Raw genomic sequence first — 15382 nt, 5'->3', positions numbered from 1 at the left:
CTTTCCTTGGTGTTTGGGCCCTGTAGTCAGACCAGCTATCTGCCCCCAGGCCACTGCTGGGGCCCTGCAGTCTGAATGGTGTGTGTGTGGTTATCTTTCTCTCTCCCTAGGGCAGGGGTCCTTTGGAGTGGTGCTGTCCTCTGTCAGAGCTGCTTACTGCCAGTCTTGTGGTACTGCTTTGGAGGGGCTCTGGCCCAGAGCATATTCGAGGGGGTGGATCTGCAATGTTCACAGGGTGAGATGCACAGTGTCTGCGAGGTTTGCATGTAGGCTCTCTGCAAGAGGGGACCTGTCACCAGCAGAACGGAGGCCAGCTGGCTTGGAGGGGATGGCCCAGCAAAGCAAGTGGAGGTGGGGGAGGTGCACTGTTATCAAGGTTTGCCAGCCGCTGGTCTTCTGGGGGAGGGGACCCAGAGCACCAGGACTGAGGCAGTCCTGGCTGAAGGGGGCAGATCTGCCACAGCATGGAGGTGGGGGGGGTGGAAGATGGGGGTTGGGGGTGGTCTGGGCTGTGCTATCAGCAAGTAAGGTAGCAAGTGTTAGTGCCATGCTTGTTCCCGTAGGTGGTCCTGTGTTTGTGTTGGGGGTGTGGGGGAGGGAAGTGGTGCCAGCCAGCTCCTCTGTTCCTGGATCCCCCAGTGATCCCGACCAATGCTCCCTCTGGTGTGCCGCAGGCATTTTTCCCAAAGGCTGCCTCCTGGGGTATCTCCTGAGTTGTTAGTGGTGCTCTCTCTTTAAGGGTGGGCACTCCCTTTCCTCTTGCCCTCCTGGCTTAGAGCCGAGCCTGCTGATTTTTAATATGCAAGGTTTTAAGTCCCCCTGGTTTATGTAAGAACTCATGAAATTATATGGAAAAATTGAAAATAAAATTGGGAAAAGGAGAAACCAAGTATCAGACAGAAGAAACCCCGTGAAGCTGCACTGATATAAAGTAAAATAGGGTTTAAAGCAGAACCGGTGGCACCTGGGTGGCTCAGAGGGTTAAGTCTCTGCCTTCAGCTCAGGTCATTGCCTCAGGGTCCTGGGTCGAGCCCCACGTAGGGCTCCCTGCTTAGCAGGGAGCCTGTTTCTCCCTCTCCCTCTGCCTTGCCTCTCTGCCTACTTGTGATCCCTCTCTCTGTGTCAAATAAATAAATAAATAAATAAATAAATAAATAAATAAATAAAATCTTAAAAAAAAAAAGAACTGTTACTGTGGTCAGAAAGTCTTTAAATAATGATGAAAGGTTTTGTTCACTGGGACCATGTTACAGTTCTAAACTTTTATATAGGCAATAACATTCTGTTTATGCAAAATATATGAAACAAAACTTGGCAGAATTGCAAGGAGAAAATGAAATCCTGTAGGACATTTTAATACCTTTTAGTAGTTGATAGGTGAAGTTGTTCTTAACAATCAGTAAGGACAAAAAGATTTGAACGGCAGAATTAACAAAGTTCTTCTGTGACCACCTGTACAACATGGCTCTCAACAAATGAAAAGAAATGTGCCTTCTGTGCAGACATGTATAACCCACTTATGAAAACTGGCCATGCAGAGAGGGTCATAAAGCAGGCCTCAACATATTTCCAAGAACTTCTGTCGACCACATTCTCTGATCACAATGCAATCAAGCTAGAAATCAATAACAACATATAGAGAACCTCATCCATTTGGAAAGTAGGAGATATACTTCTGCATAATTCATGAGTCAAAAGAAATCATAAAGGACATTAGAAACCATTTAAACTGATAATAAAAATGCTACAAATAAAAGCATATGGGATGCCATACAAGGGAAAAAGTTAAGCTTAAATGCTTACATTAAAACAACAAAAAAAGGCTGAACATTACTTAGCTTAGTGACCCATTTAAGAAGTTAGATGAATATAATAAACTTAAGGAAAGCAGAAGGATGGAAAAATAAAGAGCTGAAGTGAAAGATAAAGAAAACAGAAGTATTTTTTTTTTAAAGATTTTATTTATCTATTTGACAGAGCAAAAGCAGGGGGAGTGGCATAGGAAAAGGGAGACGCAGGCTGCCTGCTCTGGCCAAGGGGCTCGAGCCCAGCCAGATCATGACCCCAGCCGAAGGCAGACACTTAACCAACTGAGCCACCCGGGCGTCTCCAGAATTAAATATTATTAACAAAGTAAAATGCTGGTGTTAGGAAAGAATGAAACTGATGAGCATCTGGCTGGGCAGCAGATCTAGAAAAGTCATTGGCCCAGATGGACACAGAAGGATGGCAAGGCCCATGAGTGATGTCTGCGGAAAAGGGGACAGATGGGTCACCTCACGTTTTTGAACTCAGGGTGAGGAGACTAGTGCTTTTTGCAGAGCGTTTGGAGGTGGATTAATGGTGGATGATGGAAAACGAGGCACATGAAGACTTGACAGCCGAGGGCCAGCGGGGCCCTAGTGGGAGGGGCGGCGGGGCGGGCGGGGTTGGACCAGGGCCATGCAGGGTGTGTGTGGGGGGCAGAGTAGGGGTTGGTCAGGGCCCTGTGCAGTCAGCTGGGCCGGGCCTTTCTTAGGAGGACAGGGGCGGGCATTGGCAGTGTCTGGTATGGATAGTGAACTCAGGCTGGATGAGGAGGCAGGGTGGCCCAGGGTGGCAGACAGTGAGGGACTGCTGGGGACTTGAGCAAGAGACCATGGGGAGCTGACGGTGGCTGGAGGAACAGGGCTGTCCCCAGGTCAGTGTTCTTTGACTCAGTGACGGCCACCTGAAAATGGCAGTGGGTCTGCAAGAAGGTTCAAAGTCCCAGAAGAAGCTTCTAGGGGGAGGCTTGGGGGATAGTGGGGAGGCCGGTCTGTCACTTCTCTGTCACTTCTCTGCCCTGCAGGCTCTGCTACCCGCTGGCTCTCACTGTCATCTTAGTTTCACCAACAGAGGTGGGGAGCATTCTTCCTCTACGCAATTTGCAAAGAATAGAAGTACATGCTGCTCTCTTTTAAAAACTGTTTACAGTTCTTAAAAAAGCTTATTTCAAAAAATAACATTTAGGTCAACTAATTTATAGTATAATAAATAGAACCATCAGGTGCACAAGTATAATGAACAAATCTTAATTATTCATCCCCAAGTGTTGTGTTAAGATGTCTGAAACCTATAATATGGTAACTTTTGAAGACAACTTTCCTCTCAGTGTGCTAAGAATAGGAGTGTGCCCTATTTCTAACAAATGGTTTCACGGTATCAGAAAATGAACCTCAGAAAATGAACCTCCGTTGCCATCTGAGAAACCATGGGTCTGCTTTTTTATTCTGTTACAGCTTTTCTTTTGTGTGTTTTCATTTTAATATGTCTAGGCGAAGAGAAACTTACTTTTAAAAAGAAAGCAAATGGCATACTTTTGTAAACGTTTTTTGTCAAGTTTTGAAAACCACTTTTTATTGTGGAACATTTCAGTCACCTCCTTCGTGCCCAGTTCTGTCCCACCCATCAGTCTGTCCCTGTCGTCACCTGACATTCAGTCACTGCGTTAGGGTCTGCCCTAGTCTAATGTGACCTCGCTGAGCTTGATCACATCCGCAACGACCCTCTTTCCAAGCAAGGCCACGTTCCCAGGTTTTGGGGGTGAAGATATCAGTAAATCTTTTGGGGGGACACATTCAACCTGCAGTAGCTGTTTAGAACTGGGATGAAGAGCGTGGGCTTTGGAATGAGGCCTGTATCAAGTCCCAAAGTCCGCGAATTCCCAGCGGTCCCAGCCTGGCCAGGTTACCGCGTCGGTGCTCGTAGGCCGCCTCAGATCCCAGAGCCTGGGCGCCGGCCCGGAGAGCGCCTGGCAGGAAGCTGGCTCAGTAGCTTGTAGCTTCTCCTCCCCCTTCCTTTCCTTTGCATTGTTGTTATTTGTGGCGCTGGCAGTTATTAATAGAATGTGGTCAAAACAGGCCTCATCCAGAAGGCGAGATCGCAGCAAGGCTTGAAAGCGGTGAGGGAGGTGGCTGGGCAGAAATCTGGGCCAGGGGCCGGGGTGGCTGTTCCAGGGAGAGAGAACAGCTGGAGCGAAAACCTTAGCGCGGCTCTGCCTTTAAAATGTTCGCCCTGTGAGCCAGAGGAAGCTCCCGAGGGCTGAGATCTATCGTGTTCACAGGTGTGGCCCTTGAATTCCAGTTGATCAGTACTAAACCACTGTTGTCTTTGATGTGGTTCTGGAAAGTAACAGGGATGATGTCATTCCAGGCTGATTTACTGGAAACCCCCCAACCAGAGACCACCTGCCCCCCCCACCCCGCCGCCTCCCACCTGCCAACTCCTTCCCCACCGGTCACTCACAGCATTTTTTTTTTTTTTTGGAAGTTTCTGGTAATTGTTTCAGCTGTTAAAAAGAAGAGAAGGTGCAAAGAAAGAGCATGGGAATTCTCCAGATATCATGAATGGCTGCTTCTGGATTTTAAGAGGGTCAGGAGCGAGCTTATTCAGTCCTCTGCATCGCTGGAGGTATGAGGGGCTGTCCCCGTGCACCCGTCTCTCTGGGCTTTTCCGCTCCCAGCTCCTGAAGCCAGCTTCATCTTTGTCTCTGAGCAGGCGTGGCTGTCCCTTTCTCCATTCTTCTCCCAGGGGAAGGGAGCTTGGCCCTTGTGCTGTTCCGTGCTGTGCCATCCCGGCCACTCCAGGCAGCCCTCCCCTGTGACAGCAGGCGCTGTGGGGGTCTGCCAACCTCCACCGCCCCTTCTCCAAGAAGGAAGTGCCCTTTGTGTTAGAAAGGGAGCAGGGCGCATGCCCTCAGGAGCCTGCCTCCAGCATCCTCTTCTGCAATCCCTGTGTCGGAACTCAAATGTTAAGGTGTAAGGCAGAGAAGTGGGCTGCCTGGGAATGTAGAGAGGAGCTCTCTGCCTTTATCAAGTAACTGGGCAATTTAGGGGAACAATTTCACGTGCCTAGAGCATGTCATCAGCTCTACCGCCCCCCGTGCTAGTGGATGTACTGGCCTTTACCACCACATCTCAAACGTTGGACGGACATTCATGAAGCACCCGTCAGGCCCAGAGATGAGCCATTGTTAGAGCATGGGGATGAGTGGGTGACCCTTCCCTTCCTTGAGGAACTTGGGTGACCACCAGCAAGGACAACGGCTGCTACTAACATTGGCGGGTCCTCCCGCGTTCAGGGAGTGCCCTTACTGTCCGTGACAGTATGCACGCACACACATCCTTGTCCATCTCAATAGCTGTACAGAGGGAAAAGCCAGGCCAGGACAGGGGAGGGATTTTACAACAGTTTCCTGGTGTCCAGGGCAGGGCTGAGCAGCTCGTCTTTGTCCCCAGGTGCCAGGGGGCCTCCATCCCACGCTCCGCTGTCTAGAAAGGAGGCAGGTGGACCAGGCCAACAGAAGTGTGGCTCGTGGTAGTCGGAGGAGGGAGGCATCTGTCTGTGAGCTGGGGAGAGTCCTGGGAGCCTTCACGGTGCAGCTAGCTTTTGATTTGGCCCTTGAGAGAGCAGTTTAATGTCTGCAGGTGGCAAGGGACATGGGACCAGCTCAGGCTGGTGGGCAGGTGCGGAAGGCCTGGTGCTTTGAGAAGAGCAGGGAGCATGTGGGTGCGAGGCTCAGCGGGAGAGGGCGGCGGGGGGCCTGGTCTTCATTGCTGTGGGGCCCGTGGTGGCTTCTGAGCAGTGAAATGAGTATGAGAGGTTGTGTTTTTTTTTTTTTTTTTTTTTTTTTTTTAAGATTTTATTCATTTAATAGAGAGAGAGAGAGCAGGAGCTGGGGGTCAGGGCAGAGGGAGAGTGAAAGGGAGAAGCAGACTCCCAGCTGAGCAGAGAGCCCGATGTGGGGCTCGATCCCAGAACCCTGGGATTCTGACCTGAGCCGAAGGCAGACGCTTAACCACTGAGCCACCTAGACGCCTGAGACGATGAGGGTTTTGGTTTTAAAAATGCAACTTAACGGCCATGATGAATGTAAATTAGGAGGGTCAGCTTGTTGGGCTGAGCAGCCTGAGTGCACGGGGGCCATCAGAAACGCTGCCACTATATGGTGTTTGTTCAAGGGGCAGGAAGGAGAGGAGGAGGGTGAAAAAGCTCGCAGAGGTTGCCAGCATCGCCCCTTCCTGTGCGAAGACGAGTCCCACGTGAGGCGCCTGTGGGGGACTTTTAGTGGAGGCGTTGGCTGGGCAGGAGTTTGGGGGCAGGGGCTGTCGATAAAGATGGAGGTTTCCTGAGGGTGACCCTCTCCCTGTTCCCCTGGCCGGCCGTGGGGAGGTCTTCCGGCCTGAAGGGAGGTGACACCGCAGCTCAGGAAGCCAAAGAAAGGAGGGCACCGGCTGTGCACCTGCTGCAGGTGGTCTGGGGTGGGGGAGGGTGTTGCTCCCCCCCTCGGGTCTGTGCTGGCCAGGAAGTTGTCAGGCCTGGTGGGGAGCAGTTTGAGGGGCCCTTGGTCTTTACACCTGAGGCTGTGGCCATAAGCAGCCTGGGGCGTAGCTTCGGGCCATTTCTTGTTTCTCCCAGGCCTCCGCAGCACAGTTTGGAAGAGGCAGGAAGGAAGGGCAGGGACCTGTTCCCAGGCACACGCGCTGGGCTGGGAGGGAGTGACTCTGCACCTGGAGGAGGGTGGACGCACTTCTCCCCGGGCCCGGGAGGAGGGGTGGCTGGCAAAGGAGCACTAGGGACACGTGGCGGCGTTTACCTGCATTCTGGGACTGTTGTGGGGGGTGACTGGTTGCCAGAGCAGGAGGGAGAGGGCCAGAAGCTCCTGACATCGGCAGGTGGGGGCAGCTGTGAGGCCTGTCCTGCATCTCCAACCTACCATCGGCAGGTGATTGCGATGCGGGCTTTCCAGGGGGAATCCCATACCTGAAGTCAGAGCAGCGTTCCATCGAGTCTTCAGATTCCCGTCTGTGAGGTTCTCTGGAGGTGGAGGTCAGCAGTATTCAAGCATGGAAAGTTCTAGAAGGAGCTAGGTACCTGGCTTTTCTCCGACTTCCCTGTAGGCAGGATCTTCAATACCTCTGAGAGCCAGGTGGTGCTCATACCTCCTGTGCCCTCACTTCGGTCAATGTCTAAGGGCAATTGTGTACAGCATGTTAAGTCTGAGAAATAAAATCAGGCCACGTGTCTGTAAGTGAAACTCACTTTGCCAGTATCTCCCTACGGGTTGGGATCTTCTCCCAAGGGTGCTAGGATGTGAAGCAAAATTCTCTTTTTGGTGAAAGAGCTTTGGAAATAAATCCTCTGGAATCCACCTGTGGAGTATTTTGATGTCTACCTTCCCAGGAAGGCTGCCTGCCGAGTTTTCCCTCCCCCAATACGGACAGACTCGGTAAGGAAGTAGGATATGCGGCGCATTATACGAGTTTTGGGCTGTGTCTAGGCTCTTTCCTTCCTGGCATCTTGGGCTGGATACCTGTGTCGGGGGGCCGTCCTATGTAGCATCTGTGGTCTCTGCCCCCCAGATGCCAGCACCCCCACCCCCACCCCCCTGCTGTGGTGACAACCAAAAATGTCTGTGTTTTGCCACATGTCCCCTAGGCTCCAGCATCTCTCCTGGCTGAGAACTCGTGGTTTAAGAGGATTGTCTGCTCACGCAAGTGTTTCTGTAGGAGGATCTAAGGAGTGTCATTGGTTCAATAAATCTGTTAAGTTTTTCACAGAGATTAGAACATAAAACAGGACGGATGGCCTCCTTTTCTGGAACAGATGTGGTTAGTGTTGATCCGCTCTTTCATAGTCATCTCATTTGTTCACAAGCCTTTGGGGGCTGTGGGCTCCCCCGTGGGGTGCGCTGGCGCACGGCTATGTGGGGGTTGGGGGCGGACCCAGCCGGTGCCAGTGAGCCTCCCCAGGAAGAGGCAGCTTATCCAGCAACTGGTGCCAGGTGCTTTCTCTCAGGTCAGCTAGGCTCTTCCCTTAGAATCCTTCTTTCACCTGGCTCAAGTGCCACTCTTCCTTCTTTCTAGAAGGGCACAGAGAGGCCACTTAGCAGAACCTGATCTTTTATCACTTACTGGAAACAACTCCAAGACAACAGCCCTCCGTGGGTAGGTGGCTGTGCCTCTCCGGCTGAAGCGCGGAGCTGACCCTTGCAGGTGTATCCCGAGCTCTCGTGCGGGGCCAGGGACGTCGGTACAGCCCCATGCCCTCCCCTTCGGCCAGAGGCTGCTGGATGGGGTGCACCTGTGGGAGGAGACAGCATTAACACGTCTCTGTGAAGGGTCCTGAACTATGTTCCGAAGCTGAATATATATGCGTCACACATCCACGCGTGGTGCAGCCTGTGCACCCGCAGACCGGGGGTGGACTGAAAACAGAGGTTTTGGCTTCCAAAACTATGTCGTAGGAGCTTTGTGCCTTTTCCCCCTTTCTCCCAAATATTACCATTGACCTAAGTCACGACCACAGTTGTTTCCACAGGGAAACAGAGATGTATGCTCTCGTATTTGGCCTCTGAGGAGATGAACAAAGTGACGGCTCGGCACATGGAATCTCCCCGTCAGTTTCTCCTTAAATATATTGTGCTTAAAAATGGAGAGGTAGTGTTTGTGAATCAAGTCATGAGGGTCTTTTCTTTCTGATGATCTTTGAGAATTCATGTTCTTCATTTGGGGAGAGAGAGCTAAGGGGAAAACTGTGAGCAGATTTTTCTTATGTGCTGAAAGACATGGCATTTTAAAGAACTTCTTTAACAAAGCAGTCGATAATAAGATTTATTTTAATTTTTCAATCTGCCAAAAAAAAAAAAACCCCAAAACAAAAAAATCAAACTATACTCATATATATATACAGTGTCGACATTTTCAGAGCACTTACATTAGGAAACGCTGTGTTTCTTTTTGACCATATGACAATACTGTATATGCCACAATAAAATTTACAAAAACAATCGCATCAGCAGTCATACAAACATCATGATTTTACATTTCAATACACAAGAAAAAAATAGACATCTTCCCGGCACTTTTGTTTCCTCCAACCGCTGCCTGTTTCCAGTCTAGCAGAGCAGGTCTCCACACGTGCTTTCAGACACTTCAGCTTTTAAAACCTAGCCGTGGCTCTTTCTGAAGTCCTATCTTCTCCAGATCCAAACCGAAATGAGAAATCTGCTATTTGAAAATAACAACCAATGGTTTCTTAATGGGTACAGTGAAGCTTCCCCACCACGAGGTGTAAAAAATCGCATGAAAGTAGAAATAAATAAAGCTGTTGTAAAGCAGTTTTGTTTACATTATAGTTCAGAACAGACACTTCAACGTAAAACTGTCATTAAAGTTTTATAAAGTATTTCTATCCAAATTACAACTGTTCGACAAATCTAATGAAAACAAACTGATTTGGTAAAGGTCCAAAGACTTTCACGCCCCAGCACCGTGTGGCTCCAGCCGCCATGGGCCGCAGTGATGACATACGCGTGTTCTGACATAAGGCACTAGGTCTGAAAAGGCCATGCACTCGCCTTATGTCATATTACCTGTTACAGACCAGTGAATTCTTTGAAATGAAAAGTAAGAAAAATTTCAGGACACAGTGCACTTTAATAACATACAGCACTTGAAATTGTTCAGACAGAGGTCTGAAAACAGTCTTTTAATGCAAGCCTGAATCTTCAAACACATAAACTCTGTTTCTTAAGCTCAGTTTCAATATCACTGGAAAAAATACCCATCACTAAACCCTGATATACATTCTCAGCCATTTGACTGTCTTCTGTCACGGTCAGTGTTCATGAGGCAAAGCGTGACCCAAAATCTCTGTTCAGGTTCTCCTCTAAGGGCTTCTCCACTCACAGTGGTCATTCTGCTTCCGCCTCCTTCTGTTTGGCACCTGTTGGTAGATGGAGAAATGACAGTCTCAAAGGAAAGGAAAGGTATGTCGCAGCTGGGCCTGTCTTACACACAAGAGCAGTGGTCCCGCCCCCCTGACCTCCGGCTTGGTGGTCTTCACCCATATTCTGCAGTGCCTTAGAAGAATGTTCCAGAAGTTGGGAGCCAGGGACAGGAGATGAGCAGGTGGCAGATGAGCAGGTGGCTCCAAGCGCCTCCCAGACCACCTGCCGCCACAGCAGCCCACTTCGAATCTGTGTTACATGTCAGAAGCCTAAGTATGCAAGACTTAGTTTGAAAAAAAGAGAAGTGGGTGCTAGCAGTAGAACTGCTAGAATTTTTACAAGAAGGAACACGTGTTTTAGTGAGGGTGCCGCACAGTACTGCTGCCCCGCAGGCGTACACCGCCCCCTCGTGCTTCGCTTCCCTGCTCTCTGCCCATGAATTTGTTCTTGCCGTTGAAGGTCTGCGGCAACCCTCCATCAGGCCAGTCTACTGGTGCTGCTGGCTGAACAGAATTTGTTCTGCGTCCCTGTCACATTCTTGTAATTCTGTGTTTCAAAGTTTCTTATTATTTTACCTGTTACAGTGATCTGTGATCAGTGATTTTTTTTTTTTTAAGATTTATTTATTTTGAGAGAAAGAGGTGGTTGAAAGAGGGGAGGGGCAGATGAAGAAAATCTATGAAGCAAACTCCCCGCTGACCATGGAGCCCAGTGTGGGACCTGATCCCATGACCCACGAGATCATGACCCGAGCCTAGCCAACTGAGCCACCCAGATGCCCCTCTGTGATATCTGACGTCACTACTGTAACTGCTGGCCTCAGGAACCACACACGCATAAGAAAGTAGCTTAATAAATGCGTGTGTTCTGACTGCTCCACTGACCAGCCATTCCCAGATCTCTCCCTCCCTCTCCTAGAGCCTCCCTTGTCCCTGACACACAACAATACTGACATCAGGCCAATTAACAACCCTACAATTGTCCTTAGTGTTCAAGTGAACGGAACAGTCAGTCAATCATGTATCTTTCACTTTATATCAAAAGCTAGAAACGATTAAGCTTAGTGTGAGAAAGGCATGTCGAAAGCCAGGCTTCTTTAACCAAACAGTGAGCCAAACTGTCAAGGCAAAGGAAAAATTCTTGAAGAAAATTGAAAGTGTTACTCCAGGGGTACCTGGCTGGCTCAGTCAGAAGGGCATGTGACCTTGGTCTTGGGGCCGTTAGCTGGACCCCCAAGTTGGGTGTAGATTACTCAAATAAATAAACTTAAAAAAAAAAGTGCTACTCCAGTGAACACATGAATGATAGGAAAGCGAAACAGCCTTGCTGTTGGCCTGGAGACAGTGGCAGTGGTCTGCACAGGAGACCACACCAGCCACCCATTCCTTTAAGCCAAAGCCTAATCCAGAGCAAGGCCCGCACTCTCTCCCGGGCTGGGACCGCGGGGAGGTGAGGACCTGCAGAAGAACCATCTGCAGCGGGCCGGGGCGGGTTCAGGAGGCCCCAGGACGCAAGGCATCTCCGCAGCACCCAAGTGCAAGGGGAAGCGGCCAGGTTTCCAGACGATGTAGCTGCGACCACCGGTGAGGGGGCCGCCCTAAACCACAGGATTTCAGCGCAGCCGGAACAGCCTTCTCTTGGGAAAAGATGCCAGCTGGGGCTCTCACAGCCCGAGAGGAGAAGGCAGCGCCCAGCTTCAGAGCTTCACAGCAGGCGACCCTCTCGCGAGGGGCTAACGCGGCCGGTGACCTGGAGCCGAAGCCAGTGCTCCGTGACCCTCTGAGACCCCGCGGCGCTTAAGAACCAGGCCAAGTCGGCTCTGCCTGGGCTCTGGAGATGCCACAACAGGGAAACCGCAGGAGACCAGAAGCAGGAGCGGAGCCCGAGGAGGGGACGCAGCTGGGGCAAGCTCAGGGTCAGGCGGGACCGCACGTGGGGGCTTCCTCGGGAGGAGCAGAGCGAGGGGCTCCCTGAGCTGCCGCTGGGAGCCACGACGGACGGATCAGAACACGACGGAGCCGCGCGGATGAAGCAGCGGCAGGGCTCGAGGGGGCGGACTCCAGCTCTGAAGGCAGTTCTGTGGGAAAAACGCCATCGGGCAGCACCGCCTGCCGCCGAGCAACCGTTCGGGACAGAAGAGCCATCGGTGCGACAAACCGCAGGGCCCCGCGGGCCTCCAGCGCCCAGCACCCCGACGGGTCAGCAGCCGGCAGCACCGCCGAGACCCGCCACCCGCAGAAAGACCAACCCTCTGAGAGCTCAGATGGCGGGTCACACGTTTTAGCAATAAAGTCTTTTTCAGTGATGGCATGTACATTGTTGTTTTAAAATTCTGGACCTGCTTTGCTTTACTGCAGTGGTCTGGAACCGAACCCACAGTCTCTGAAGTGTGCCTGTACGTACTCATGGAAATGTTTTAAAACAGTGCTGTGCTTACGGATATTTGCCGTAACAGCTACGGTCTGGCTGGCATATTTCCAAGTGGGTGGCAGGAGCGCTACCCCTCTTGTCTCAGCAGCTCCTGTTTCAGCTTCAGGCACGAGACGACTTTTGAAAGAGATTCACCGTCCATGAGAACAAGGAGCTAACAAGCTGTCGCTCCTGCTCTCAGATCTGGCACTCACTCTTCGGACAGTCTTGAGTTTCACAAGGAGCTGCTGCTGAAGAAACTTAGGACAACGAATTGGTATCCTTCATGGGGGACATCAGCTGTTGAAATATAAAACCTCTGGTACCTTTTATTCATGTTTACAGTGGACACTTTCTGAAAGTGCCTCTTACTTTCTAGTCCGTGGACACCCACACAGCAGCGTGGCTCCTGGGTACGATGCACCTTGTCGTGCACAAGTGGCTCCGTGCATGTTTTGGTTTCAACTCAGAGTGTCCTTGGAGGATGGAGGGCCTGTTGTTCACCTCCTTGCTCTATAACTGGCTGGACAGAAGCTAACTGAGCTGAGCTGCTGCGCCCACTCAGGCAGCTCCGAGGGCCTGAGGGGCACCAGGCCAATGGGGCTGGACTCCTCTGAAGCTTACACGACGCCGCCGGCCCTCACGTGTCTGAGCATCTCAAGGGCTGCTGATCTGAACTGGGCCAGTCCCGTGCTCCAGGAGAGTTCTCCAAATGTTCACCGTAATCCAGTTATTAGGAACACGAAGCATTTTCCTAAATAGTGTTCTACATACTACATTGTAGAGAATGCTAATTCGACTACTATCTTTAGAACATTATTTCTATGGTAACATACATTTCAAATTCTGGCTGTGGAACAGGGATCCTCCCCACAGAACCCTATTAGGGACTTAAAAATTTTAAAATATCAAACATGGGTGGAAATGTAAACTCATCCAGCCCAACAATCTCAATTTAATTTAAAAACCTTAAAAAAATTTATTTTAAAGTAATCTCTACACCGATGTGGGGCTTGAACTCACAACCCTGAGATCAGGAGTCAGATGCTCCACTGACTGAGCCAGCCAGGCACCCCAGCCCACATTCTCACTCCTACGGCCTGAGACACTAGGCATGAAGAGACGGAGATCTTGGCTTGTCTGCTCTTGATTTTGCAAGGCCTGGGGAATCTTGGCCACAGGACAGAGATTCACCCTGACGCTGCCGGGCGCGTGTGCCTCGGCCCAGGGCTGCTGTCTGGAAGAGGGCTGCCTCTTTCTGAAGGTGCCGAGTTACGTGCCTGCAAGGACGAATCTGCTCTTGAGGCGGCCTTCTGCTGCTGCGCACGAGGGAGCCGAGGAAGCTGCAGGCGAGCGGCATCGCGCTCCAGGGACAGCCTGGCTCCTCTGCTTGAGGTCACATGTGTGAGATTAAACACAGCAATGTGCAGTCACGGTCAGTGCTGTGGGGCACTCTGCAGAACGCACGCCATGCAGCCTGGTGCTGGGCCGCGTGTCAGCGTTATTTCCGGTCTGGGGTTATTATAAATGATGCTGTCAACAGTCTCATATTCACGGAGTCGTCTTATCACTATTTCATGATTATGAAGACTCTCGTGAATTTTAGATTCCCTAACAGCTGACACTGGAAATGAGTGTCCTTGGCCCCAATGCTAGAGTGTTTCAGATTCGGCGACAGCCTCCAGGCACTGCTGCTCTGTCGGCATTGCGTCCTTGCTCTCATGCTGTGGACCAGAAGTCTGTCTCACTGGTGCCAGGGATCCCTTTAAGACGGGCATCTTTAGGTTACAGGCCGACTGAAACCTTGTCTCAGCTAGTTGGATTTCTGAACTCAGGAGAAATCAGTACTCTGGTATGTGCACACTTTGAGGTTTGATGTACACTTCAAACTCAGAGGTGACTCCCTCTGCGGTCTCAGCCTGTCCTGGTACAGCTGAGTCCGGCCCACGGAGGGCCGCTTGAACTTCCAGGGCGGGGAGGGGAGGGGCAGAGAGGAGAAAGAGCGGGCCGGCGGTTTGAGGACCTTTCAGGCACCTGTCACTATTAAACATGGCACACAGGAGACAACCTTCCTCTCCTCTCCCTGCCTGCTTGCTGACACTGGCCTGCGGGCTTGCTCAGAGTTGACCTGGCAGAAAATGAGGTTAGCCACCAGTGTTGTTTGATAGTTAATGTAATTTCCAATACACTACTAATGGAAGAGTTTGTGTTCAGGTCTTCTGTTTTATATACTCAAAACACTAGTAAGTTTTTTTTTTAAGGGTAGATATAAGTCTCAATAGTTAGAACCCAATGCATTTCCCTTCCTAGGTTTTCTAGGAAATAGTCCTAAAAATAAAGCAAAACTGAAGAGATCTTAGCTTTTTAATGAAAAAGGAGATGAATCTGGCAATGAATGCTCAGTTATTCAGGTGCTATGGTCGTGGACAGGATGCTCCTAAGAATACTTTCTAGAAGCTATTCTCTTTCACCCAACTGGAGCAGTGAAACTACAAAGGAAAACCACACAACAAGTGACCACGGGTTACCGAGGCCCGGGTGCCAGAGAAGCAGCCGCTCCCAGGTCGGCCCGCGCAGAGGGAAGGGCCCGCGGCCGGCGCACGTACCTGCGGGCGTGAGGATCAAGGCCTGCAGAATGTCTGACAGCGAGATGATGCCCACGATGCTGTCTGCTTCGTTCACCACCACCAGCCGATGCACCTGCCAACGGGACAAGCAGCTCCCGTGTCAGAGTTCACAGAAGGTTCTACGACGGCTATTAGCAAATAACGTCTTTCATGTACTAAACAAGGGGGACATCGCAGAAGTAAGAGACAGAAACCATGTCAAGAACCACAAAAGGTCGTAGGCTCTCAAGCTAAGATCAATGCTGACTTCAATGACTTGGAGGAAAAATTCGCTAGCTGCATCCCACTGTGCTCAAATTCTGGAGCATTAATATACGTACGATACAGCCCGAAACGTGAAGTACAGTGTAGCCATAATACTCTCCTAAAGTAAGTTTTTACATTTTTAAAGTAGTATTTCAGTCTCTAAGAACTAGCTGCTACTGACTTACACGGGACAGATGTCCAAGCGCGCGCCGGACGGACGAGGTCATGAGTGGCTCATGGTCTATGGTCTTTTCTCCAGGAAGTTCATGTGTGAGTATGTTCACATAGCTCAGAGGATAGAGGAACTCTAATAACGTGAAACAGACTGTATTCACACCCCATGTTCTAC

The 15382-nt window shown here is 50.7% G+C and overlaps 1 protein-coding gene across 11 annotated transcripts in view; it reads right to left on the bottom strand.

Moving 5' to 3' along the window:
- Positions 1 to 8620: 8620 nt before the first annotated feature.
- Positions 8621 to 15382, bottom strand: part of PRKAG2 (protein kinase AMP-activated non-catalytic subunit gamma 2) — a 245239-nt gene continuing 238477 nt past the window's right edge. For all 11 annotated transcript variants that reach the window (XM_082693440.1, XM_082693434.1, XM_082693437.1 and 8 more), the window contains 2 exons: positions 14767 to 14860; positions 8621 to 9747 (listed from right to left, as the gene is read on the bottom strand). In XM_082693440.1, coding sequence (XP_082549566.1) covers positions 9716 to 9747; positions 14767 to 14860 — 126 coding nt within the window. In that variant the 3' untranslated portion in view covers positions 8621 to 9715. The remainder of the gene's footprint in view (positions 9748 to 14766; positions 14861 to 15382) is intronic.

The sequence above is a fragment of the Mustela nivalis genome (genome assembly GCF_964662115.1).
Source record: "Mustela nivalis genome assembly, chromosome: 12".
Taxonomy (NCBI): domain Eukaryota; kingdom Metazoa; phylum Chordata; class Mammalia; order Carnivora; family Mustelidae; genus Mustela; species Mustela nivalis.
Note: the sequence above shows the minus strand (reverse complement) of the source record. Positions and strands in the feature narration are given on the sequence as shown.